Consider the following 22,522-nt stretch of genomic DNA (forward strand, 5'->3'; position numbering starts at 1 on the left):
GCTTTCGCTGTATTTCGCTTTTGTTTGCTTTTGGAGACAGTAGACAAGGATGACAGAAGTTGATCAATTATGAATTCGTATATATATATATATATAAAGCTCCGTTCGCATAAATGCGGTTTCGCCGTGCAGTGTCGTTGCCATAGTGAGAATTGTTCAACCCGAGTTGAACAATTAAAACACGTGCGCGAATATTTTAATCACACTCTTAGTCGCAACGCGTTCACTCCTCGCGGTTGATTTATAGACATCCAACGTCTCGGTAATAAATTTCATACTAACGTTTAGTTTATGAGTCATTACTGAGCATTGTTCGATCGACGAGATAGCGCGCGAGTTGCGTTCATCATCTATTATATTTTATCGTGCAATTTTCAGCCATCTTTAAATGGTAATTTATTTTTCTTAAAAGGGACATTATTTACGTTTCGTTGAAATTTTTTTTTTTTTTTTTTTTTTTACATCTCTTGTGCAACCTCCAATTTCTCGTTATTGCTCGCCTTATATCTTCTAAACGTTTACGCGTTTATTATACTTACTTGGAGCTTTAATGGAAAGCAATATCCCGACAGTTGAATTAAATCCCACAAATCAGCAAGACCAAGAGTTGGCTGAAACTTTGTGAAAATAACGTCGCCGCTGGCATCAACGGACAATTAAATTATCGCCGAAGCAGAGTAGGTAACGATGCACTCGAGGTACAACATAAACCACGAGTTACGTTGGCTGGATTATGTGTATACATAACAAGCACATAGGTGTTTTAGCTGTACACGCGACAGGTAGATCTATATAGAGGACGCGGGTCAGATTACCGGGAAGTTTAAGTAAGTAGCGGAGACTTGACCGTGCCTCCACCTGTCGATGGAAAGTCGGTGGTAAAATAACAGATACTGGCAAAGGAGGTTCCTGCATCGTTATCCTCGGACGATAAACATCTCAAAAGTTTCCGTAATTCGAAAATTGTTTAACTCGATTGTCATCTTGTTTATATCTCCGTCTCTCGCGAAGGGCGAGCTCATTTTTAATTCAACGACTAATTTAATTTAACGCTTAGGAACGCTGCTCTCAACGTAGCCGGTTTCAAAGTTTCGTCGTCAAAGAAAAGTTGCACGTTGGGGAAGCACGTGGAGAACCTTTTGCCCTACTTTCGCAAGATATAGTAATATAGAAAAGTTTCGAAGAAATACATACATATATTTATAGCGGTCTATAAACGCAAGTTTGAGGGGAAGATTTAATAGCGGGGAAAGAGGTCGCGTGAATGATAAGCCAGCGACGTAACGCGGACAATGACTCGTACTTGATAAAGATCCTGTGATTCTGTTTGCCGATGATAAATACTCTTGGAAACTTGTTTTATGACGTTATTCATTTGTCCACATTATTCTGTATTTTTTTTTCTTTTTTCTGTTAATTTACTACTTTACTAGATGATCAAATTGTCAGAAAAAAAAAAAAAAAAAAAACGTTACTATAACAAGGAAATACTTGTCTGATTGCAGGACGAGGTGCTGACGATATCGGAGAAGGTGGTGGTGCGCGTTCACGATCTCGTCACGTGGTTGTCGCCAACATTGGAATGGTCGTGGGGTCGCGAAGTATCTTATCCATCGTCGCCGTCGTCGTCTCCGGAGAACAGCCCGTTGAGGTACGAGATGCCTCAGCCCCAGGTGCTCACCGATCCTGGCATCGATTTCTCCGACGTCGACAAACAACAGAAGGAGTACGAAAGCAATCACAACACGAGGAAGACGGACTGTATTTCCCAAACGAAGGTGGTGGTGCTCTCGTACCCCAGGTACTGTCGATATCGGGCGCTATTGCGTAGGCTCGAAGGCACCGAACCGTCCTGGCTTTGCTCGTCCATAGCAGCCGCATTGGGTGGATTCACCACCACACCGGGTACTAGGATACTCTTTTGCAGAGACACCTTCGACTACCCGGATCTTGAAACTCACGAGCTCCTCTGTAATCACCTAGGTAGGTTCAATCGTCAATATCCACCTAGCTCGTGTATAACTGTGAAAATTTAAAGTGAATAAAATGTACACACGATTGATTTTGCCAATTGTTTTAAAAAGGTAGCATTGAATTCGAATGTACGTTTAAACATTGATCTGACTTGACGCTTTTAATTTCTAATTTTCATTGATGTAATATAAAATTCATCGATAATGTGATATTGTTAATCGTCTATTTTATTCATTTGTTTTTTTACCTCTCTGGTATTTTATCTGCATATTTTATTTATATCGTCAACGAAAAGTAAAATTTATTACAAGTAAATAAATATAATTTATCACAAGTAAATAAGATTTATTACAAGTAAATAAAAATAAATAAATATAATTTATCACGAGTAAATAAGATTTATTACAAGTAAATAAAAATAAATAAATTTTCCTATCGTTCTCCGGTCTATACCGAAGAGATACGAACGCGATGAAAGAGCGTGAACACCATTTGTTAATTTAAGTTGAATTGTTTATTAAATACCAGATGTCTCGATAGTTTTAATGCAACGTGTTGACACTCGTTGCGTAATTAGATATTAATTTCGACAATTTAGTGTACCATTTACCGACCGAGGTTGGTTGCACGTGGCCGCAGCGAACGATTACGTAGGCCGGAGAAGCATTAAAAAATCAACAGAACGTATCGAGTGAGGCTAGCGGGAAGAACGTTATTATGAGGTTTCATCATGCACGTGTTGCTTTGCCGGGAAGATACTTTGTAACTGTCGCGGTGACGATTTTAATCCGGATTAACGCGTTCAGTGGGACAAACGTTCATCTCTGAATTTCGATTGAATTGTTCCGCTCGGGTTTATAGTAATTTTACGAGTGAAAGCGATCGTGTGACTTGGAAATTGTACGCTTAGATTGTTTCGTTTATTCGTCTCTTACGTCGAGGCGGACAAACAATGGCTATTGTGATAAAGATCAAAGAAAATGAGATTGTGTATTTTAAGGTTGTTGGTGAGTTCTGTTAGTAAGATTATTGAGATTCACACACAAAAAAGGCGAAGAGAATCGTGATCTTTCTCTGTATGTGATTTGTGTTGAAATATGATACGTGCAGACGAGATGGATACCGAATATTGTTCTACTCGTACGTTGCAAATATTTAGTGTTAAATTATAGATTTGACAACTAACTAAAAGTGAAAATTTCAATAAGCAACGACTAGAGTTGTTTAAAGATTTTTGTTCCTCGAGTTTGTTAAAATTAACCATGTGTTACCGATATCGGTAGTTACACGTCCAGATCTAACAATGGCAATGTAAATTGAGGCTAGAAATATAAATTACAGTTCGCAAACTGTCATTACACGTTAAAATCAACCGTTGTTCTGTAATTACACAAAATATTACGTGCACCGTATTATTATGTTACTAATTGCAGCCGGTGCAGTGCAAATATCGATTTGTTCGTTTTGCACGTGACGAACATGCCCGAGAAAAGGGTATGCGAAAAATAATGTTCTGTTTTTTAGGATTGTTTCTTTGAAGCACTGTATCACCGTTCAAAATTGCAAAGAATTAAGCAAATGTAACGACCGCGGGGGTTATTTTATATTCACTTCTTTACGCGTCGGCTCATTACGGAAAATTAAGGAATATCACGCGATCGTAATAGCAGTCTTTTACTAACTTGGAACGGAAATCGTGCGAGACGTGGATTGTTCTGTTATTTAAAATCTCGATGATAATCGCCGGCCTTTGTCTGTGTCGCATGGAAACAACAATGAAACTTTTATAACCGTCAGATCTTGAAAAAAGTATTACGACATTTTAAATGATTAATATTTAATAGCGTTCTCCACTACTGTTATATATTTGTCACGGCGCAATACATCTTCAGTTGCATTGCCATTATGCATTATTCATATTCGCGCAATTATTAATACTTGTACTCGACTCGCGAGATGTAAGAAATCTCGAAAAGCAATGTATATAAAATGTATTTCCGGTAAGAAATTTTAAGAGACGAAGAAATGTATATTTTCCAAATTTGCCCCTCTTAGATTCCCTCTTATTTTATTCAAGTTCAAGTCGAAGATTATATAGCACTTATTGTAATATAGATAGATAGATAATTTTATTTTTTCGGCTTCACAGCCATGAAAGTGGACTTGGTTTACATTTCTCTTTTTTTTTTTTTTCATTCTCTCTGTTTCTCTCACTCTTCACTCTTCATATCTGTTGTATACTCTACCTACCCTATTCTTTTGTGCCATACTTAACAATTTAATCTCGATTGTATTGTCCAACTCCCCTTTCGCTTATCTACTTATTGTAATATATTTTTCCGTAAAATTATCTTGATGTTGCAAAGAATTGTTTAAGTAACGTGGAATATTTTCTTTCAGCGCCAAAATTGAAAGGAAGGCCGCGGAGGAAGCGTAAAAAGCGTAGCGCGTCGCCTGGCGAGTCGAGCAACGAGAGCGAAGCCTCCGTCGCGTCTACCTCGAAGAGTGCTCCGGCGAGTTCGAACGTGGTGGTACCGAGCGTCGGGAGGCCACCGTCGTCGGTTGTACGGCGAAGCGAACGGAAGACCAGCGCCGAGGAAAAGAAATTCCTGACGGATGTGCAGAATTTCATGAACTCGCGGGGTACGCCTGTCGGAAAGATGCCACTGCTGGGCTACAGGCAGAGTCAGTATCTGTGTGAGGTTTTTTTTTTTTTTTAAATTGGAGGAAAATTCTCTTACTGTTAGAGCACCTTTTTAAGATCTCGTACATATATTCTCCTATATACTATGTAATAGAAACACATATTGATCCGTTGTAATTTGAATTTGAAACAGCGATTGGTACTGTTCGAAGCTGATCTACAGCAGTGTTTCCTTTTGACAAACTCACTATACGTTCCTTGAAATGAATGTTATCGAGATACAACCGAAGATACAGTCGGTTCTAACAAAGCCGTTTCCCTTACAGTCGATCTCTTCCTGTTTTATACGAAAGTGCAAATGCTCGGTGGCTACGACTCCGTCAGCGCTGGTCGACTATGGAAAAATATCTACGACGACATAGGTGGTAACACGGGATCTACCAGCGCTGCGACCATCACTCGACGACATTACGAGAGGTAAAGTATTTACATGAACGATCTTTCTTTTTTTTTTCTTTTTTAATAGCGATCGATAGTGTCAATAACGATCTATAAAAACAGATTGCTGTTACCGTACGAGAGGTATCAAAGAGGAGAGGAAGCAAAAGTTAGACTGACACACGGAAGACGAAGCAAGAGTAGCAGCGTGTCCGAAGAATCCGAGGATATTAAGCAAGAAACAAACGATTCGTATCCATCGGAAACGCCTCCCCCTATAGAAACAAGTCTTACCGCTACAACTCCTCCTCTCCAATCAATTGTATCGACAGCAGTAAGCATCGTCGAGTCGAGTATTTGTAGGAGGATGATCATTTACCGAATAACACGATCATCCATGTGATAATTGAATTTACTTTTTACAGCCGTTCCTCTCGAGCGAAAAACCGAAATCGGAGACCGGCGGCAAGACATCATCTCTGCGTAGCGTGAGAGTGAAACAAGAACGCCTGAAGTCATTGAACACCATGATCGCCAATAGTACGTCATCGCCCAGCCAGCAAACCAGCCAACTACCGAGTCCACCACCTTCTTCTAACACGTCAATATCAACGCCAAGTAGTACACCCTCTACCACACCGACGAGCGGTACCGGAAGTCAAAGCGTGTTAGAGAGGCAGCTGAACAGTCCCCTGATATCGCAACAAGTTCCACCGTCGTGTTCACCGCCGGGTCTTCCGGTAACTACCGTGGTAACGAATGCTTCTACGGTGGTGACGTTAACGCCACCGCCGGAGAAGGATATGAAAGAAATCAAACTAGATCCTAAACAAACCACCCTGCTGGCACAGGGTAAAGAGAACATACCGTTATTTGGTGAAAAGTCAATCTTCGCGGAGAAGGCGATAGTGCCTCCTAGGTCGCCAGAGGTGATCGACCTTGAAACAGAGAGCGACACCAGTAGGGATAAGATAATCATTCCCAGTTTTAAGAAGCGCAAGCTCGAAATACTTCGCGAGGGAGGTCTTGAAGTCACTGCCGTTGACCTGGACACGCGACCAAGTGTAATTCAGAGTAATCCTCCTGCGCCAGCTACTATGAAATCCGAGGAGAAACCGCCAATATCGTATCCACTTCCAGTCACACCTAATTCCATTCCTAAGTTAATTTCCGTTACCGTAACGCCGGACATCGGCCACATGTTGTCGTCTCCTCAAGAGCATCAGCATCATCATCAGCACCATCACCATCTTCATCATCATCATCATCAACATCATCAGCATCAAGCACGGTTGCAAACGCCGGCCAAGCAACATCCGGCTCATCATAACAACAATAACAATATCACGATGAATAATAACAACATGGTGAACAGCCGCGTAATAAATCTCGGTACTTCAAATAACGCCGCGTTGTTACAATTGTACGCGAACGCCAACGTCCCGCCACCGGCCTCGTCCGGGCTACATCATCAAGCAAATCATCGTTTCGTACCGCCAACTGTTCCTAACGGTAGGATATTTCCGCCCAAGGTGACACAGTCGAGGTCGATATTCGCACACAACGAAAAAACGGTTTATGGCGATCCGAAAGAGATTCCTATCCCTCCAAAGTATCGTCCCACGCTGCACCGTTTGCAGCCGCATCAGATACACAGTAACAATGATCCCGTGTACGGCGGGGTCCTCGATTTGACGCAAAAATCAAGCAAGCCAGCGTTCCCGAGGCCGAGCTTGGAAATAGTGAAAGTACCTGTAGTGCCGAGGCCTAATCCACTGAACCTGGAGATGAGGAACTCGTCCACAATCAAAGAGAAACCACAGGATTGTTCGAAACGAAATACCTTCCCTGGTTACCAGAACGTGCTCGACAGTCGAACAATGGCTTCGAACAACCTAGAGATCACGATCGTAAACCCTAAGCAAAAGAATAATCACCTGAGCACGTCGGCGCACGTTCGCGCACCGAGCCCGCCGAGGAATAGCACGATACCCGTTCAAAGAAGGCAACAGCTGAACGGCAAGTATACGACGAGGAGCGAACCAGTGTCACCGTACACACCTAGGAAGCCGAGTCATCCTGTTATACCGAACGTACCTAATCTGAATCACCTGAATAGTGGAAGTTATCCTAGAATGGCAACGATTCAACAACAGAACACGATCGACAGGAGAAAAAACATGGACATGAGCGGTGGTAAGGAGCAACATCCGCACCAGCATCATCCTCCGCATCAACATCACCATCATCATCAGCAGCATCAACATATACACCAACAACAGCATCAACAACAGCAACAGCGTCGAATCAGCGAGGGCGATAAATCGTTGATCGCTCAACAACAACAACAACAACAGCAGCAGCAGCAACAGCAGCAGCAGCAGCAGCAGCAGCAACATCAGCAGCAACAGGAACCGAGGCAAACCGAGGCTGGAAGACGACACAGTGTTCCGAGTATACCTTCCGGTTATATACCTACGGTACCGCAAAACAATCCAGCTTTCCTTCCACAACTGCCAAACACGCCCGGCAAGTTCCTACCGATGATAGACCCCATGTACTATTCCGCGTTCTACAATGGTTTATTCCCCCCGCCGATTCCGCCCACGGCTGCCACGTCGTTTTTACCGCCGGAATTTAGCGCGTATTACAAAGAATTACTTGCTTCCTCGCAACCAAGACTGGGGATGGCGGGGCAGCATCAGCCAGCTGCCCCAACGTCTAAGTAGACAAAATGGGATCTCAATCTAGGGTTTCCGATGTGTGTGTAGCGAACGTCGGTTTCAAGAATTTCTAAAGACAAAGATCCGTCGGACTCCTCGCTTCGAATTCTATTTTTAATTGAAAAAAAACTTACTCGACGGAGGAACCTTTCCTCGTTATGTGTCAATAAAATAGCTAAAGACATTCACAGCGGATAAATCTAAATCACGGATAGAGAGGATTGTGTATTTGCGTTATCACGTTCTAAGGATGATCTTTTTCGATGATCGTTTAAAGGATACACTGTCTTTTTCTGAATAAACATTCTAAATATTCGATTGTAACGATATAGGAAATATAATGATACAATACCGTTCGAATCTAAGCAAGGGGAAGAAAAGAGAAAATGGAAAAAAAAAAATGACAAAGAAAGGAGAAGAGACTAAAACTAACAAGTTCGAACCACGAATGAAGAAATATACGGATGCAGTGAAATAGGTGTGTACATGCATATATCATGCAATAAATTAGGTAATAATTTTTTATATGTAATAATAATAACGAGATAACTTCATGATAAATGGAAATCGATGAAACAACGTTTCAGTTTTATTTTAATTTTTATATTATATTCGAGAGGATATTCGATATTAATTAAGGAAAACGTACTAAAACACTGTGATAACAATTAAAGAAAAAGAGAAAAAAAGCAAAAAAAAAGAGAGAAAAGGAAAGAAAATAAGAGGAATGAAAAGTAACGAACTCAAATATTAGAAACGTACGCAGTTGACACTTTTTCGTATGATAAAACGATTTTTTTGTACGTTCGTTCTTTGCACTTTAAATGTCTAACGGTGAAATGATAAGGAATAATCAATCGAGAAATTCAACGACTATTCTACGTTTTCTTTTTTTTTTTTTTTTTTTTTTTGGTTCTTTAAGTTTCTTTTCGTTTCCGCGAGAACGAGTCTTTTTTTTTTCTTTTTTTTAAACAAGAGATTAATTTGATTCACCGTCATGAGTCCGAAATTCCTTCATTTCGAACGTGCGATGTGATAACTAAATAAATATATAAATAAATAAAGAAATATATATAAATAATATACATATACATATGTATATCGTAAATATATATATCTATGTATGTGTATATGCGAGATCTTTAACCGACGGATCGCCAGAATGTATAATTGTTTATTGTAATAACAATGAATCTTATGTAGTTAACGATCGCGAGAACCCTACTCTACCGTGTAAGTTTAGACAATTTTCATTGTATTGACACGTACACACGAATCACCATACACACTGATCTGTAGTCAGCTCTAACAAGTAAGTGCACGCAAGCGATGTTATAGCAACGAGATATGTACATAATGTATATAATCACGTATTCGTTAAGCTAGATAAATTCCCTGCATTATATCTTTCAACATTACGTAAGACCGTTAAGATTTAGTAAATGTACAGGCTGTCTTATTTGTGTGGCCAACGATAGTCGTATCGCTACATATTATATATATAAATATATTCTTATTAGGGTGCAACGCAATATTTTGCAGAATAATTCTAGAAAATCTCTTGTACATTGAACTATATGTGAGACGAAAGCGCGGATGAGAGAGAGAGAGAGAGAGAAAGTGCGCGAAAGAGAGAACGAAAGAGAGAGAGAGAGAGAGAGAGAGAGAGATGCTCGCGAAAAATAACAAGCAAAGGGAGAGAAAGAGAGGAAGCGAGAAAGAAAGAAAAAGAAAAAAGAGTATGCGAATCTTTCATTTTTGAATTTCTATTAAGGAGCACCATCGCATAACCGACTGAATTAAAATACGCGTGATCGCTGCCGAAAGTGATCGAACATCGCGGGCCACCAACGTTCTGAAGAAATGAAGAAAAAAAAAAAAGTACCGATGGTATATCCATGTTATAAATGTAGACATATTAATAGAATTTGTTCGTTTTAGGATACTCTGATAAAGGATTAAAAAAAAAAAAAACAGAAATAAAATATCAGATAATGTTAAAAAAAAAAAAAAAATACATTCGTAACCCTAAAACGTACAAGAATGTAAAATGATCCATCGTCGGATCTGTTCTAGCAAAATCAGATTTCTATATCGATGTCTTTCAACAATAAGTTGTTCATGTTTGGAAGTTCTTTTACGAATATAAAGGGTGAAACGATGAGCGTTGTTGCAAACTTACGATCGCGGTTTTTCGGAAAGGTCTTCGAACTACACCCGACGCACTGAAAGTTAGAAATCATTTTTCTTTTCCTTTCTTATTTTTTTGTTTTAATGTTTATTTCAATTGATTTTCTTATCGTTATAGCGCAAAAAGAACACGAATCAATTGTTTTCTTGGATGACAAATGTTCTTTTTATTATACATGTCTGGAGATGCTTGTCTTGCTCCAATGGTGCTACGTTGCAAAGTATTTCCACGAAAGAGTTTTTTTGTTTTTTTTTTTTCCTTTCTTTTTGAGTTTTGTACGAAGAGGAAACCGTCAGAACAAAACCGAGGAAGAGATCGTTAACGCATTGCAAAAGAAATACGATCTAAGACAGACCTTCACGTCCAAGTCTGAATTCCAAAACCGTATTTCGATGGTAGAAAAAAGACTTCTTGATTTCAACGTGTGTGTGTGAGTGAGTGGGTGAGTAAGTGTGTGTGTAAATTCAGAGGCAGATTCGTTATTGTTGCGATTGCGAGTATAATTCTGCGAAATTCATTTAACGACGAGTAAAATATGAAGAAAAAAAGAAGCGAGAAAGAAAAGAAACGGTATGAAGAGGAGAAAAGTTTTCTTTTTCTCGAGACAAAGATTTAAAAAAAGAAAAAAGAAAAAGAAAAAGAAAGAAAAGCAAAGAGGAAGGGCTTGTACGAGAATACGTGCCATAAAACTGCTTAGATAGTGACTTTCAAAATCGAACGATAACGACGGTCGTTTGTATGTGCTTTTAAACGAGCCCTTTATCAATTAGAGAGACTATAAGAATGTAGAAGAAAGTTTAAATGAAAAAAAAGGAAGTGCAAAATTCCATAAATGGAAGATTTTATGTAATTTCTTTTTGTTTTGTTACCGTGGTTGTTTTAATCTCGAATTATAGTGCGTGGGCGTTAAAAGAGAGAAGAAAACTTGAAAGAATGTGTGTATGTATGCGAGAAATAAGAAAAAAAAAAATAAAACAATGTGTGAGAGAGAGAGAGAGAGAGAGAGATCAAAGTCGCACGCGATGAGACACGAATGTATGAATGCGAATACAGAGAGAAAATTAGAGAATGATTAATATTCAAGAAAAAAAAAAAAATGGAAAAAAAAGAAAGTCTATGTTCGTTTTTTTGTTTTTCTTTTGCGAGTTTTTTCTTCATTTTGTATACTTAGCAGTGATTTTTTAGCGTAACCCTCGTTTCCCACTTTAATAATAATTATTATTACGATACAAATATTTTTTATTATATGGGCATTTCAGTTCCTAAATTGGAAATAAAATATCTACTACGAACGATTTCGTTATTGATAGAATTCAGGCAAGTGAGCGTTGTTCTCCCTTTAGAAGTTAATAATAACAATATCTGATATTTTTTTCATTTAAACACTACCAAATTTTTATTTGAAATTTAAAATAAAAATATTTGAAACTTGAATCCTATTGAAACATACCTGCTGCTTCCAGTTCGATGTGCAAGAAGCATTTTTCTACTATTTTAATAACAGAAATTAAAACTCATGACGACGGTTCAAGCATTGTGAGTGTCAATAATAACTTTACGATCTCCAAATAATTTATTTCAAGTGAAATTTACTTCCGTAAAATATAAAAACATCGGGAGAAATATTTGAATGAAGAAGCAATAAGAATATTTTTGATTTATAGTGTAGCTCGAACACATTTTCTGTTCGTAGTGCTATGAACTCGGTGAAATAATGACTTGAAACAAGAGAAAAAAGATAATGGCGCGGAATGCATGAGCATGTGCCGCGAAATTTAAAATCCCTTTACGGTGGCTATAAACTGATAACCTGTTTAACCAGTTCGGTAATGGTAGACGCGGAACGTCCTGCCTCGTAAAATCATTTCTACTCCGTTTCTCCTACTGATTATTTTTACTCGACATAATCTTATTTTATCGTGTTGCACGATAATTCCATAGAAAAGAATATAACGTACATATCGTTCTTTAATTATATACGTGTTCGTTTTTAAAAATCATCATCGTATCGTTTCGTTAACAGATCGAAATTTACGCAAGAAATTAAAATGACGATTTACATTACCATATTCAGCAGAGCATTCGGTCGTAATATGTTCTTCTTATTTTGTACAGCATGAATTTATTGGTTAATATCTTCCTCATTTAATTTGAACGTTTAGTATCGATGGTCGGCATAAAGGTTAGTTTCACGATCGAAACTCGCTGCAACGTTACTGGTAACGGACGTATCTAAACGAACACACGGATGCATGTAGATTGTACACGTAGCGAATAGAACAAGGTGGTAGGGTGGAATTGTGTTTACCTCTCCATCCCACCGATGACAATCGGCAAACACACTTCGATGTAGGATTGTCGCTCACCGCCGCATGCCAAACTGCCTTTGTGTACGTAGCGTACTGGCACAAATCTGCATTCAGAGGCGAAATCCTCGAAAATTTGTGTCCAACCTCCGCGAAAATTTGCTGCTGTATGACTTAGCTCCACTTCGACTTCATTAGCTACGTAACGAATTTCGTCCAGCGATTATCGAAATTTCTTCGATACTCCCGCCAAACGATTCGATTGTAGAGGGCGTCGTGAACGTCGCGAACTAAATTAAGTACGGGCGAAAGCTAATTGCTCTCTTATTAGGAAATTTCAATGTGGAAATTTTTAAATATCTACGGCAATATCTACGTACGTACGCAGTGGAGTACATTATTTGAAAGATTCTGAATTGAATGTGAAGGGATTCCGTTTATAGGTAAGAAGAATAAATTGTAATGATTCGGTAATGTTAATTTAATTTGAGAATAAAAATGTCTTCCATGTTATTCAGATAAATACCAAATCTTCGTTGAATTTTTATCTCTAGTAATACGATACGAAAACGTTGCATTATGAACGTTATGAACTATATTTATTTCAGAAACTAATATTTTCGCAAAGCACTGTCAATTTTTACAAAAACGCGTGCAATACTGCTGAGAATTAACTGTTGAGAATTAACGGAATAATCAAACCACCGAAGGACAGTTCCTTGAAGCAAATACGATAGAAAGACAAAAGAATTAAATCACGGGCAATATGTAATTGCAACGCATTCTCGGTCGGTAATAACGCGAACGGTGATTCGATTTGTGCGCTAGTATCGATCGAGGGAACAGGCGCAAAAGGTTACGCGGCCGTAGATAGAGGTGCGGGGTTTCTTGGACGCGCTTGAACATCGTTGCGGTGACGAGCATGTCATATCTTCGCGTTTCGTGCGAAGCAGAGAATGCACGTAACCGCGGCGCAAAGCTGTCTTCCGCCCAGTTCTCGTGAACACTTCATCCACCAGACAATAGTTTACCGTATCGACCTATTCTCTCTCTTTCTCTCTCGTGTACGCGGCTTCTCCCTCCGTGCCTCGTTTTCATCTACCTCCTCGTGCCACCCCGCTCCAGCCAACCACGAACTTGCTCTTCTGGCCTTCCCTTCGTGCCTTTCTGCAGATCCAACTTGTTTCTGTGTGCCATGAACTCCGAAGCTTCCGAGTCCACTTAGGAACAGCTGCGAACAATCAACGAGGAGCGATATTTTGTCAACTTTCTTGCCGATATTTTTACAAGTTCTCGTTCACCTTCGGACACTCTCGGCGTTCTGAGTTATTGTCTTTATGTTATCCTATCCACGATCTCGTTCCCGGGTTCAATTGTATCGTGTCGCACGAAGTACGAAGACAATACATAGAGGGAGTATATAATGAATAATTGAATTCTACACAAAAATTTTATTTTCTTCTCTCAGTTATAACCTGTAGTTATATATAAACATCAGAAGGAAGAATATGGTAAATAATCTAAAAATTTAACAATCAATTGAAATGACAAGTAACACAGAAATTTAAAAATCAAAATTGTCTAATTTTATCTATACTGAACTAACCTTGTTTCCATTGATCACGTTATAGGTTAGATCTTGGATGTCACAAAAACACGGCAAAGCAAATAAAAGATCACAAGCTTACGACTTACTATCGAACGAACAAAATTCCATAGAGTATTTAAGAAAATTAGAAGAAATTCATGTGATATATAACAGTCCATAGTAAAAGTTTGGACACTTGCGAATATGATTAACTTGCGAAGTTAACTTCAATTTGCTCCAAATCGAACGTCGCTCGTAGACCTCGCGCCGTCACGGTTTCCGAAGGTCGAGATTTGTTCCAAAGTTTGTATGAATGAAACTTATCCTAATATCTCCGTGAACGGTGTGCGGCTTTCTTTGGACAGTTCTAGTTGGAGAACCAGCATCGACCAAAAGTACAGAAAGTCCACGGGAGTGAGAGCACGTGCAAGGCAAAGGTTGGTTGTTTCAGAGCTCGTCCGAATCGTTTCAACCCAGGGTCAGTGGAACGTGCTTGTGTACGAACTGTCCGCAACTGTCATTCACCTCGTGGCTCGCCACGCGTTCGTGGCGGATATTTCCGTATGGTTTGCGGGAAAAAGTTATCACGGGAAACGAGGGAAAAATCGAAGTGCCACAACGGATGAGTTTTCGCGGCCTGAGATTCCTCTTTCATTGGTTACACACAGAGAGAATGAGAATATTGGAAAAAAAAGGAACGCTTCGCGACCACTATCAGTTACAACATGGAGAATTGCATTTGTACAGTCTGATTCATAGGGCCAAATATTATTTCATTTATGTTTTTACATTGTTTTGATTTTATGATTATTATGATTTCAATATTATTTTAGGATTAAACAGGAAGATTTTCATATCGTGTAATTTTAATTAACAAAGTCGAAAATATCTTGTCAAACCGAATGATGATTCAATATCCTAATTATAATAAGCAGTATTTGAAAATTTTGAGAAGGATGAAATGACATAATTCAACTGCGAAGCCAAATAGATGATATTGATAATAAGATTATAAGATTGATTAATAAGTACTGGATTTTAAAACTGCTTTTTAATAAAATATATCCTATAGCCTTTCAATTGAAATTGGCTGGAGAGCTTCAAAGAACGCTAGAAGAAAAATGTATCCTTATGCTGCGTTCAAACTTTACTGGCGTGTCATTTGCAATTTGTATTCAAAACTTCCATGCATTCTGTCCCACGCATTTGATAAACACACACATACGCACACACAGTAATGAACTTAGAAACTTAAGTCCACTTTTACGCTATTTTGTGGCGTAACGACGCAGCTCAACGTTTACCTCCAAAAGCTGTGCATTTAATGGAAACAGGAGGAGAAGGAAAAGAAATACAAGCACTTGTTCGAATATATATCTGGTTCTATTCGCGGTCATTCAAGACTCTCATTACACTCGTACATCACTGTGTACATTGAGCACATTGAGCTTTCGCGCGTGAAAAGCTGGCCTCGTTAACGAAGCACGATCGTAAGCAAAGTCGTCTTCCGGAGCGTGTTATTCGTTCGACGACACATCAACTGTCACTGAAGGCGACTGTTCACCGTCTCCGGGATATAAAAGACGGCCATACTGACCCCGAATCGCGGGTTATCGAATCGTGCCTTCATCGACAGATAGACATCGAGATGCGTACTGACATACAGTCAAAGAGCGTTGTTCGCGTGACAGCGAACCAAGCGTACTCTTACGCCCGTGGTTCACTCTTCTGACAGTCGTGACCTTCGAACGTTTATCGGTCGGAAACTTTCATCGGAATTTCGCCTCCGCTCCCGGTTAAAAAGTCGAACGCTCTAGTTATCGGCTGCATGGTGATTTTGTCTTTGGATAAATCGACAAATCGAGGGACAAGTGAAAATAACGGACGATGACGGAACACGGAGAGAATGGAATCGAGCAGTATGTTCCTGTCAGGTACGTTCCGAGTAAATCTCAAATTTTTCAAATATAGTGATACAACGTTTCATAACTATTTAACAACAGAACTGCCAAAGTAATCAAAATGATTAATTCATAATTGTAAACTTTCTCCTACTCTTTGTACTTTAATTTGAATGACTTTGAACACGTGATTTTTATAATAATTTCAAGTTATCGTCTAGCATCGCTTGATAATTTTATTACATGAATAGTCTATAGCATTAAGAAAGGATACTACAAATATCAAGGAGTAAGTCGCAAGATTTCTAGATATTCTATTTAAGTAGCCAGTCGAAACTTCTGCTTTCCCCAAAACTTATGTAAGTGTTCGATCTATTTTACGTCGCAGGTGTCAGTCACTGATGATAACAATAAATGGTCAAAGCCAACGATTCTTGTAAAATTTTAGAAAGTGCTCCGGCCCGCATAACTTCCGGCTTCGTAGACTAATCTTCATCGTTTTCTGGTAGTTCACAGTGAGGTAGGTCGGCATAGTTTCCCGTTGATGCCGCCTTTCTATTCGAAAGACTCGTCAGGGAACAAGAAAGCATAACGTGGTCGGGTGTCGCGACGCCAGACGTGGTTGCATTTACGAAAAGGATGATAAAATGAACGCGCGTTGCTTAGAAACGTAAATGCAATTAAGTTCTGCCTGGATGCACCCAGCAGTTCTCAATGCGAAACACGAAACAATTCTTCACTACTAAAAGTTCTGCTTACAATTGCAGAAGGAAAGTTTATGCTACTACGAATGAAATTTGTAATTCTTTATTGGTGTATTGGACTGGTAAAAAGAATTTTCGGCTTTGAGGAACTTAAAAAGATGTATTTTGAAAAAATAAAAGGTTTGTAATGGACTTAAAAACTTTCAACTATGTTAAATGTCTTCTAATATACATATGCTCGATATAATTCATGACAGTTCTGTCTCATTACCATGTTAAAGAAATTTTGAAACGTTTCATGTCATATGTGGAAATACTTTCGAAAATCAGTGTGAGCGAAGAGAGAAAATTTGTGAAAAGGAATGGGAAAGGAAAGCCATCTTAAATGCGAACCGCTTAAACGTGGCGTTTGAAGGTTAGCAGGCCTCCTGGCGTCGCATCACCGCCTAATAAAATGACTGGTCGTCTGACCAGCATAACCTCGCCGACCCATCGACCCCCGCTATACGTTCCTGGGATAAACGTAGAGAGTAAGAGGCAGAGGAAGAGTAGAGAAAGAGGTGGAGAAGGAGGAGGAGGTGGAGGAGGTAGAGAAAGGTGCAGTAGGAGGAAGAGGGTGGGCAGGGTCGAGGGTGAACCCCTTATTGATTTTTAGGGTGACACTGTCAACCGGCGAGTGTTGAGTCCCCCGCGACGGGAGGGACTTTGAAACGACAAGGAGTGAGAAAAAAATGTGGCGGCCGCTGCGCCATTCCACGCGCGAAAAACATCCCTTCTCCACGGTTTTCTTCTTTCCTCGATTTCACCCTTTCTTTCATGATCGTGCGATCGGTCAGCGTTTCGTACGTGGTCAAAGGCGGATCAGAAAACTGTCCGATACTCGCCAATGTCCGCTAGAAATATGAAACATTTTTTCGTCGTGTAAAAGTGGCGAGTGCGGCGTCGGCGGCGTCGGCGGTGGCGGTGACAGAAAAGAGTAACTGTGGCGAGGCGCAGTCCCGTTGCGGTCGGGGGTTCAGCTCTCGGCGCAGGGCCGTACGCATCTGTGGGCGAAGCTCCACGTGGAACAGCTGCCTTATCGCGTCGTCTTGCATGTTTTATACAACGTCTCGGCCATTCGGATCGTGGTTACAGTCGTCGCGAAATTCACGCCGACGGTGGACAAATCTCGTTTTCGGTTCTACATGCGTTTTGTCTTCTTTGAATCAGTAGTTCACGTTTCTAGTCTATACCTTTCCTTCTTTTTTCCCCCCCTGTTCTTTGTAATCGTTTGGCGGAGCCACGCCACCACCACGTCGTGAGTCGTCCATGAATGAGCAGCGAGTGACGCGTGTGTTTTCCGTAATCGTCTTTCGTGCTCGATCGCTCCTCGGGTATCCTTGCTTGGTGACGTGTGTTCTTTGTGCGCCACGCTTTCTGGCTGTGCCGCACGCAGAAAGTTACGAGAGTTAACTTTCGAGTGCTCGCGAAAACGGTGTGCCAACTGAGCAGGAGAAGGTGGAGGAGAAGGAGGAGGATTTAAAGAAACGCACCTTGCGTGTGTGCGCGTTGCGTGCGTGCGTGTGTGTGCGTGTATGTGGTGTTTCTCCACGCGTCGCGTCGGTTTCTAATTTGCCGCAGCGGAGGGGAGAGAAGGAAGCGTTCGATGGAAAATCGAAGGGAGCAAGTGTGAGAAATAACTGCTAGCGGGAGAGAGAGAGAGAGAGAGAGTAGTGGTGACGACGCGTGTTCGTCTGTCGTGGTGCCGTTGCTGCCGTCCGATTGTTTTCTCACTTGGCCTGTCCGCTTTGGTGCATCGCTCTTTACGAACCCGGGGCCGGCGTCTCATGTTGTTTACAAATCAACGCGATTACGTTGCTGCACGTCGTGTACACACGGTGTTACTCGCATGCAACAGGCGACACCGCGTTGCCAAAGTTTCCTCTTGATTAATCGATTGGAAATTACAGTCGGTCCGAGCGATACCTCTCAAGGATTCGAATTAATCGCACCGGTTGTCGCCGGTAGTCGCAGGGACATCCAGAGGAAACCAGCGAAGGAAGGAACAAAGCGTAGAAGAGCGCGACGCATTGGCGTAGAGTCGGCAAGGAGGGTCGCGTCTAGGGAAAAATCGGTAGAAAAGTTTCGGGTGCACGCGCAAGGAATATCAGCTGTATAATTACGCGAAGGTAGCGCGCGGCTTAGAATCAATACGACTGGATTACTTAGGCCTTAGGCGACGGTTTAACTCCGGAGGAACGACAGAAAAACGAAACACCGACCGCGTGTTAAGCGGCACGAGCGATTTTTCGCGATTGGCGTACAAAAGAAAGGGGTACGCAGTGACGAACCTGAACGCAGAGAAAACAAGCTGCACCAGCGAGTTGCTTCGTATGCCTTGATGGGGTGTGTTTTCAGTGTGTTTGGGCGGGGTGTGAGGCAGTCGTTGCTGCCGCGTCGGCTCATGCAGCCGGTCTGTTAAAAATGGCAGCATCGTCCGATTTTTACGTCTCGAGTAACAATTATTGGCTGCGACCGAGGAAGAAATCCAGTTGACATCCGGGCGCGGGCAGCTAGGAGGGACAGTGAGTAACCGAACACGTGGTCCGTTGAGGGAGCAGCTAGTCTAGTTTACTACTAGGTGCGTGTGTCGGCTAGCTACACCCCTGGCGCACGTGCGTACGTGTATTTCCGCGAGTCGTCGCGAACGGTGCACGTGTGAGTGACAAATCGCGAGTGAAAGTGCTTGGAGACTAGTGACTTTTTTTCGTACCGTCACGCGTTTCTCACAGGCTTCCTGTATTTTCATTTGTGAAACCTGTCTTGACAGTTGAAACTTGACGTTTCGGAGCGTCCGTGTCGACACCATCGCGTTCGTCCAGTGTTTACCATGTATCCTGAGCTTAAGGTTGATTAAATCAGTGGAATACGCATATGATTGACGAAAAATCGATCGTTCTTATAGCCACGAGCAATTATTATCATTCGTTCGATGCGAATTAACAAACGGGTAAAAATCTTCGGTAAATACGAACACGAATGCTGTGGCGCCACCTGCACGCTACGTCCCTGGCAAGGGTCGTCTGTTGACTCTGGTGGTGTTTATTCGCGCTTGCCTCTTCTCTCTTTCTTTCTTGCACCGAGTCATTTGTGTTTGGACGATCGCGAATTTTTTTGCAATGTGACGAGAAAATGAATGAAGACTAGCGTGATGTCGGACCTGTGCACGCGCCTAACAGTGGGTGCGCGCCTGGATCTCGACTCGAAATCTGGTGGAACGTCTTGAAACAGGTTGAAAATCAGCGTGAAAATGCCGGCAACGCGACCGTACAGATGCCCATTGTTGTACGCTGTTTTCACGGTTTTCGATGAGACGGTTCGTGGACGGACTGCGAATTCGGATTCTTGAAAAGTATCGGGAATCGTGTTTCGTGCGCTTTAAGTTCCCTCGTTGGCTGTGGAACTTGCGGAACGCGTCCTAACCGCCGTATAGGTTAGGTTACCGGCACATAACCTTAACGCGACTCCAAGGAAAACTTGAGTTACTGTACACGCAGGAATTGAAACGTGACATTGTTGTTCGATTAGGATTAAAGTGTATCCGGTGAATTGACGTTTTTTTTTCTCGCCAAGTGCTGATTCCTCCAAAGTGGGTGATCGGTGCAATGGAATGAGCTGGTTGATCATAGGACAATGAAGGCCAATGGGACAAACAATGGTGATTTTCCTTTGTTTCTTTGTTCATTCACAACTCTCTCAAATGTTGTGTTACATGTTACTTTATGTAATCTGTCTTTGATACAAGCTTCACTCGGTTAGAGTTGTTTACATTGTGTTGGCATGTTATTTTTATGACTGTAACTCGTAAAGCTTAGCACAAAAGAATTGTTGTATCAAATGTAGGTAGAATATGAATACATTAGTAAGGTTATTTACTTGTATTGCATATAAATAAGCTTAGAAGCTAAATTGGTCATTATATTCTTTACGTACTATGTCAGAAATGTTTGTACATTGAATTTTTTACACGTTATAAGGAATTTGTTGAAGACAGAGTAGTAAATTGAGTGACGGAGTCATTATAAATACTTGTATATCATTATAATACTCTTTTAATATCAATTTTCTTCTCTTATGGAACTTATGTATTTATTAATACGTATATTGGAACATATTTCATTTTTGTATTTTTGTTATATTAATTATCTTTTAAAATATAATAGAGAAATAACACTTTTATCTTTTGGAACTTATATACTTCGTAGTACGCTTGCTTGTACTTGATTTCTCTATTTTTATAGTACAGAACTAATTACTCCAAAATAGAACAGAGAAACAGTACTTTTATCTTTTAAAAGTGTATAGTTTCTAGTATATATACCATATCAGGACTCTTATTAATTCCTCTATTTTTATAATATAGAACTAATTACTCCAAAATAGAATAGAAAAACAGTACTTTTATCTTTTAAAAGTATATGCTTTCTAGTATAAATACAATATCAAGACTCTTATTGATTCCTCTATTTTTATAATATAGAACTAATTACTCCAAAATAGAACAGACATACAATACTTTTATCTTTTAAAACTGTGTACTGTGTAGTATATATACCACATTGGGACTCTTATTAATTTCTCTACTTTTATAATATGAGACCAATTACTCTAAAATAGAGCAGAGATACGTTTATTTTCTAGAACCTATGTTTCCTAGTATACATACCAGGTTAGAACTTGTATTACTTTCATAACATGTACTCCAAAATAGAATATAATTTCACTTCTTAGTACAGACACCATATTAAAACTTACATTAGTTCTTCTACTTTCATAGTATACAATCAATTACTCCAAAGCAGAACAGAAATATAACACAAAATATCGTTTCAATTTCCAGGCTGTAGCCGCCTAAACACGCCATTGGCAGCCACTACCACGCTGGAGGATCCGGGAACACCAGCCTCTTGGAAGGGCCCGCCGCCCGGCTCGGAGGCATCGCCCTTTACACCAAACTCCGTTGGCCAGGGTGGTGGCCCTGGCTCTGGTCCCTACAACAGTACAGGTGGTCCACCGAGCAATGCGGCCTTCCAAGGACCGAGTCCTTTCCCCGGTGGCGCTGGTAGCCCAGCGGGGGCACCACCCTATCAAGGTCCACCTCCTGGTTCCGCGACTCCCCAATATACTGCCTCGCCGGCGCCTAGTGGTTCCTCGACACCCGGTCCTGGACCACCGCCGAATTCGTCGGGATTCCCTCCGCCGCCGAATAATTCCGGGCCACCGTACAATGGGCCCGGTCCGAGTCCGTTTGGCTCGCCATCTGGCGGGCCACCGCAGTTCGTCGGTCGACCTGGTTCTTCGGGACCGCCGTTCGTACCTCCGGGTGCTGGAAATCCTCACTTTCCTTCGCACGGTCAACCGTTTGGCGGACCACAATACGGTATGCCACCTGGAAGCCCATTTGGACCTGGTCATCCGATGACAGGACCTATCGGACCTGGACATCCAGCGATGATGGGACCTGGTGGACCGGTCGACAGGATAGAGCAAGGGTGAGTTTTGATTACAGTTCTGCTCACGACGTGTTGCTTATCAGAAATGACATTGATGTGAGATTTTGTAATTGTCGGCCACGAATTGAAGTTTTGAGTATTTACATGTAATTGTGTCATTTGTTTAATTTCGTAGTTAATTGATGCGTAATTTTGTTCCTAGTTGGAGATTGATTTGTAACACTAATAATACTTAGATTAGTAATTAATAGTGAGTTAATCCTTATTTAAAACGTGTTATATTTTTTTTATAAATCTATTTTTATTATTCAGTGAAATTTCTTTTTTTTTTTATGCCTTTATTATCAATATAAGTTTGAATCTACTGATTTAAATGATTTTAATGCAACGTTTTCTTTACAAAAAGGCATAAAAGGAAAATTAATAATTTATTAAATTCGTTTAAAAATTGTATTGTATGATTAATATTGTGCTAGTATAGTTGCAATATGTCTGACCCATTCTATAAAACCAACTAAATTTACTCAATCAACTTGTTAAACTCCAGTACTTCATTCTACG

General features: G+C 40.6%; 2 protein-coding genes and 2 long non-coding RNA genes across 4 annotated transcripts; 3 read left to right on the forward strand and 1 right to left on the reverse strand.

The window, feature by feature from the left end:
- Positions 1-1,500: 1,500 nt before the first annotated feature.
- LOC122537292 (putative uncharacterized protein DDB_G0291608) lies at positions 1,501-9,399 on the forward strand. The gene is made up of 5 exons (XM_043670353.1): positions 1,501-1,983; positions 4,375-4,671; positions 4,945-5,095; positions 5,180-5,390; positions 5,482-9,399. The coding sequence occupies exons 1-5, from the start codon at positions 1,659-1,661 to the stop codon at positions 7,783-7,785; spliced, it is 3,288 nt and encodes a 1,095-aa protein (XP_043526288.1). The 5' UTR covers positions 1,501-1,658; the 3' UTR covers positions 7,786-9,399.
- Positions 9,400-11,925: 2,526 nt separating this feature from the next.
- LOC122537293 lies at positions 11,926-12,729 on the reverse strand. Its single transcript, XR_006308596.1, has 2 exons — positions 12,279-12,729; positions 11,926-12,202 (listed from the first exon to the last, which is right to left on the reverse strand). It is a non-coding gene; the product is annotated as an uncharacterized LOC122537293 (long non-coding RNA).
- A 437-nt stretch (positions 12,730-13,166) lies between these two features.
- LOC122537294 lies at positions 13,167-16,639 on the forward strand. The gene is made up of 4 exons (XR_006308597.1): positions 13,167-13,787; positions 13,908-14,149; positions 14,230-16,124; positions 16,214-16,639. It is a non-coding gene; the product is annotated as an uncharacterized LOC122537294 (long non-coding RNA).
- Positions 16,640-17,463: 824 nt separating this feature from the next.
- Positions 17,464-22,000, forward strand: LOC122537295 (proline-rich protein 2-like; the record flags this gene model as incomplete). Its single annotated transcript, XM_043670355.1, has 2 exons — positions 17,464-20,166; positions 21,349-22,000. Coding segments are annotated over exons 1-2 (677 nt in total), but the record flags the coding sequence as incomplete, so codon positions are not given.
- Positions 22,001-22,522: the final 522 nt, after the last annotated feature.

The sequence above is a fragment of the Frieseomelitta varia genome, unplaced genomic scaffold (genome assembly GCF_011392965.1).
Source record: "Frieseomelitta varia isolate USP_RPSP 00005682 unplaced genomic scaffold, Fvar_1.2 scaffold_899, whole genome shotgun sequence".
Lineage (NCBI taxonomy): Eukaryota > Metazoa > Arthropoda > Insecta > Hymenoptera > Apidae > Frieseomelitta > Frieseomelitta varia.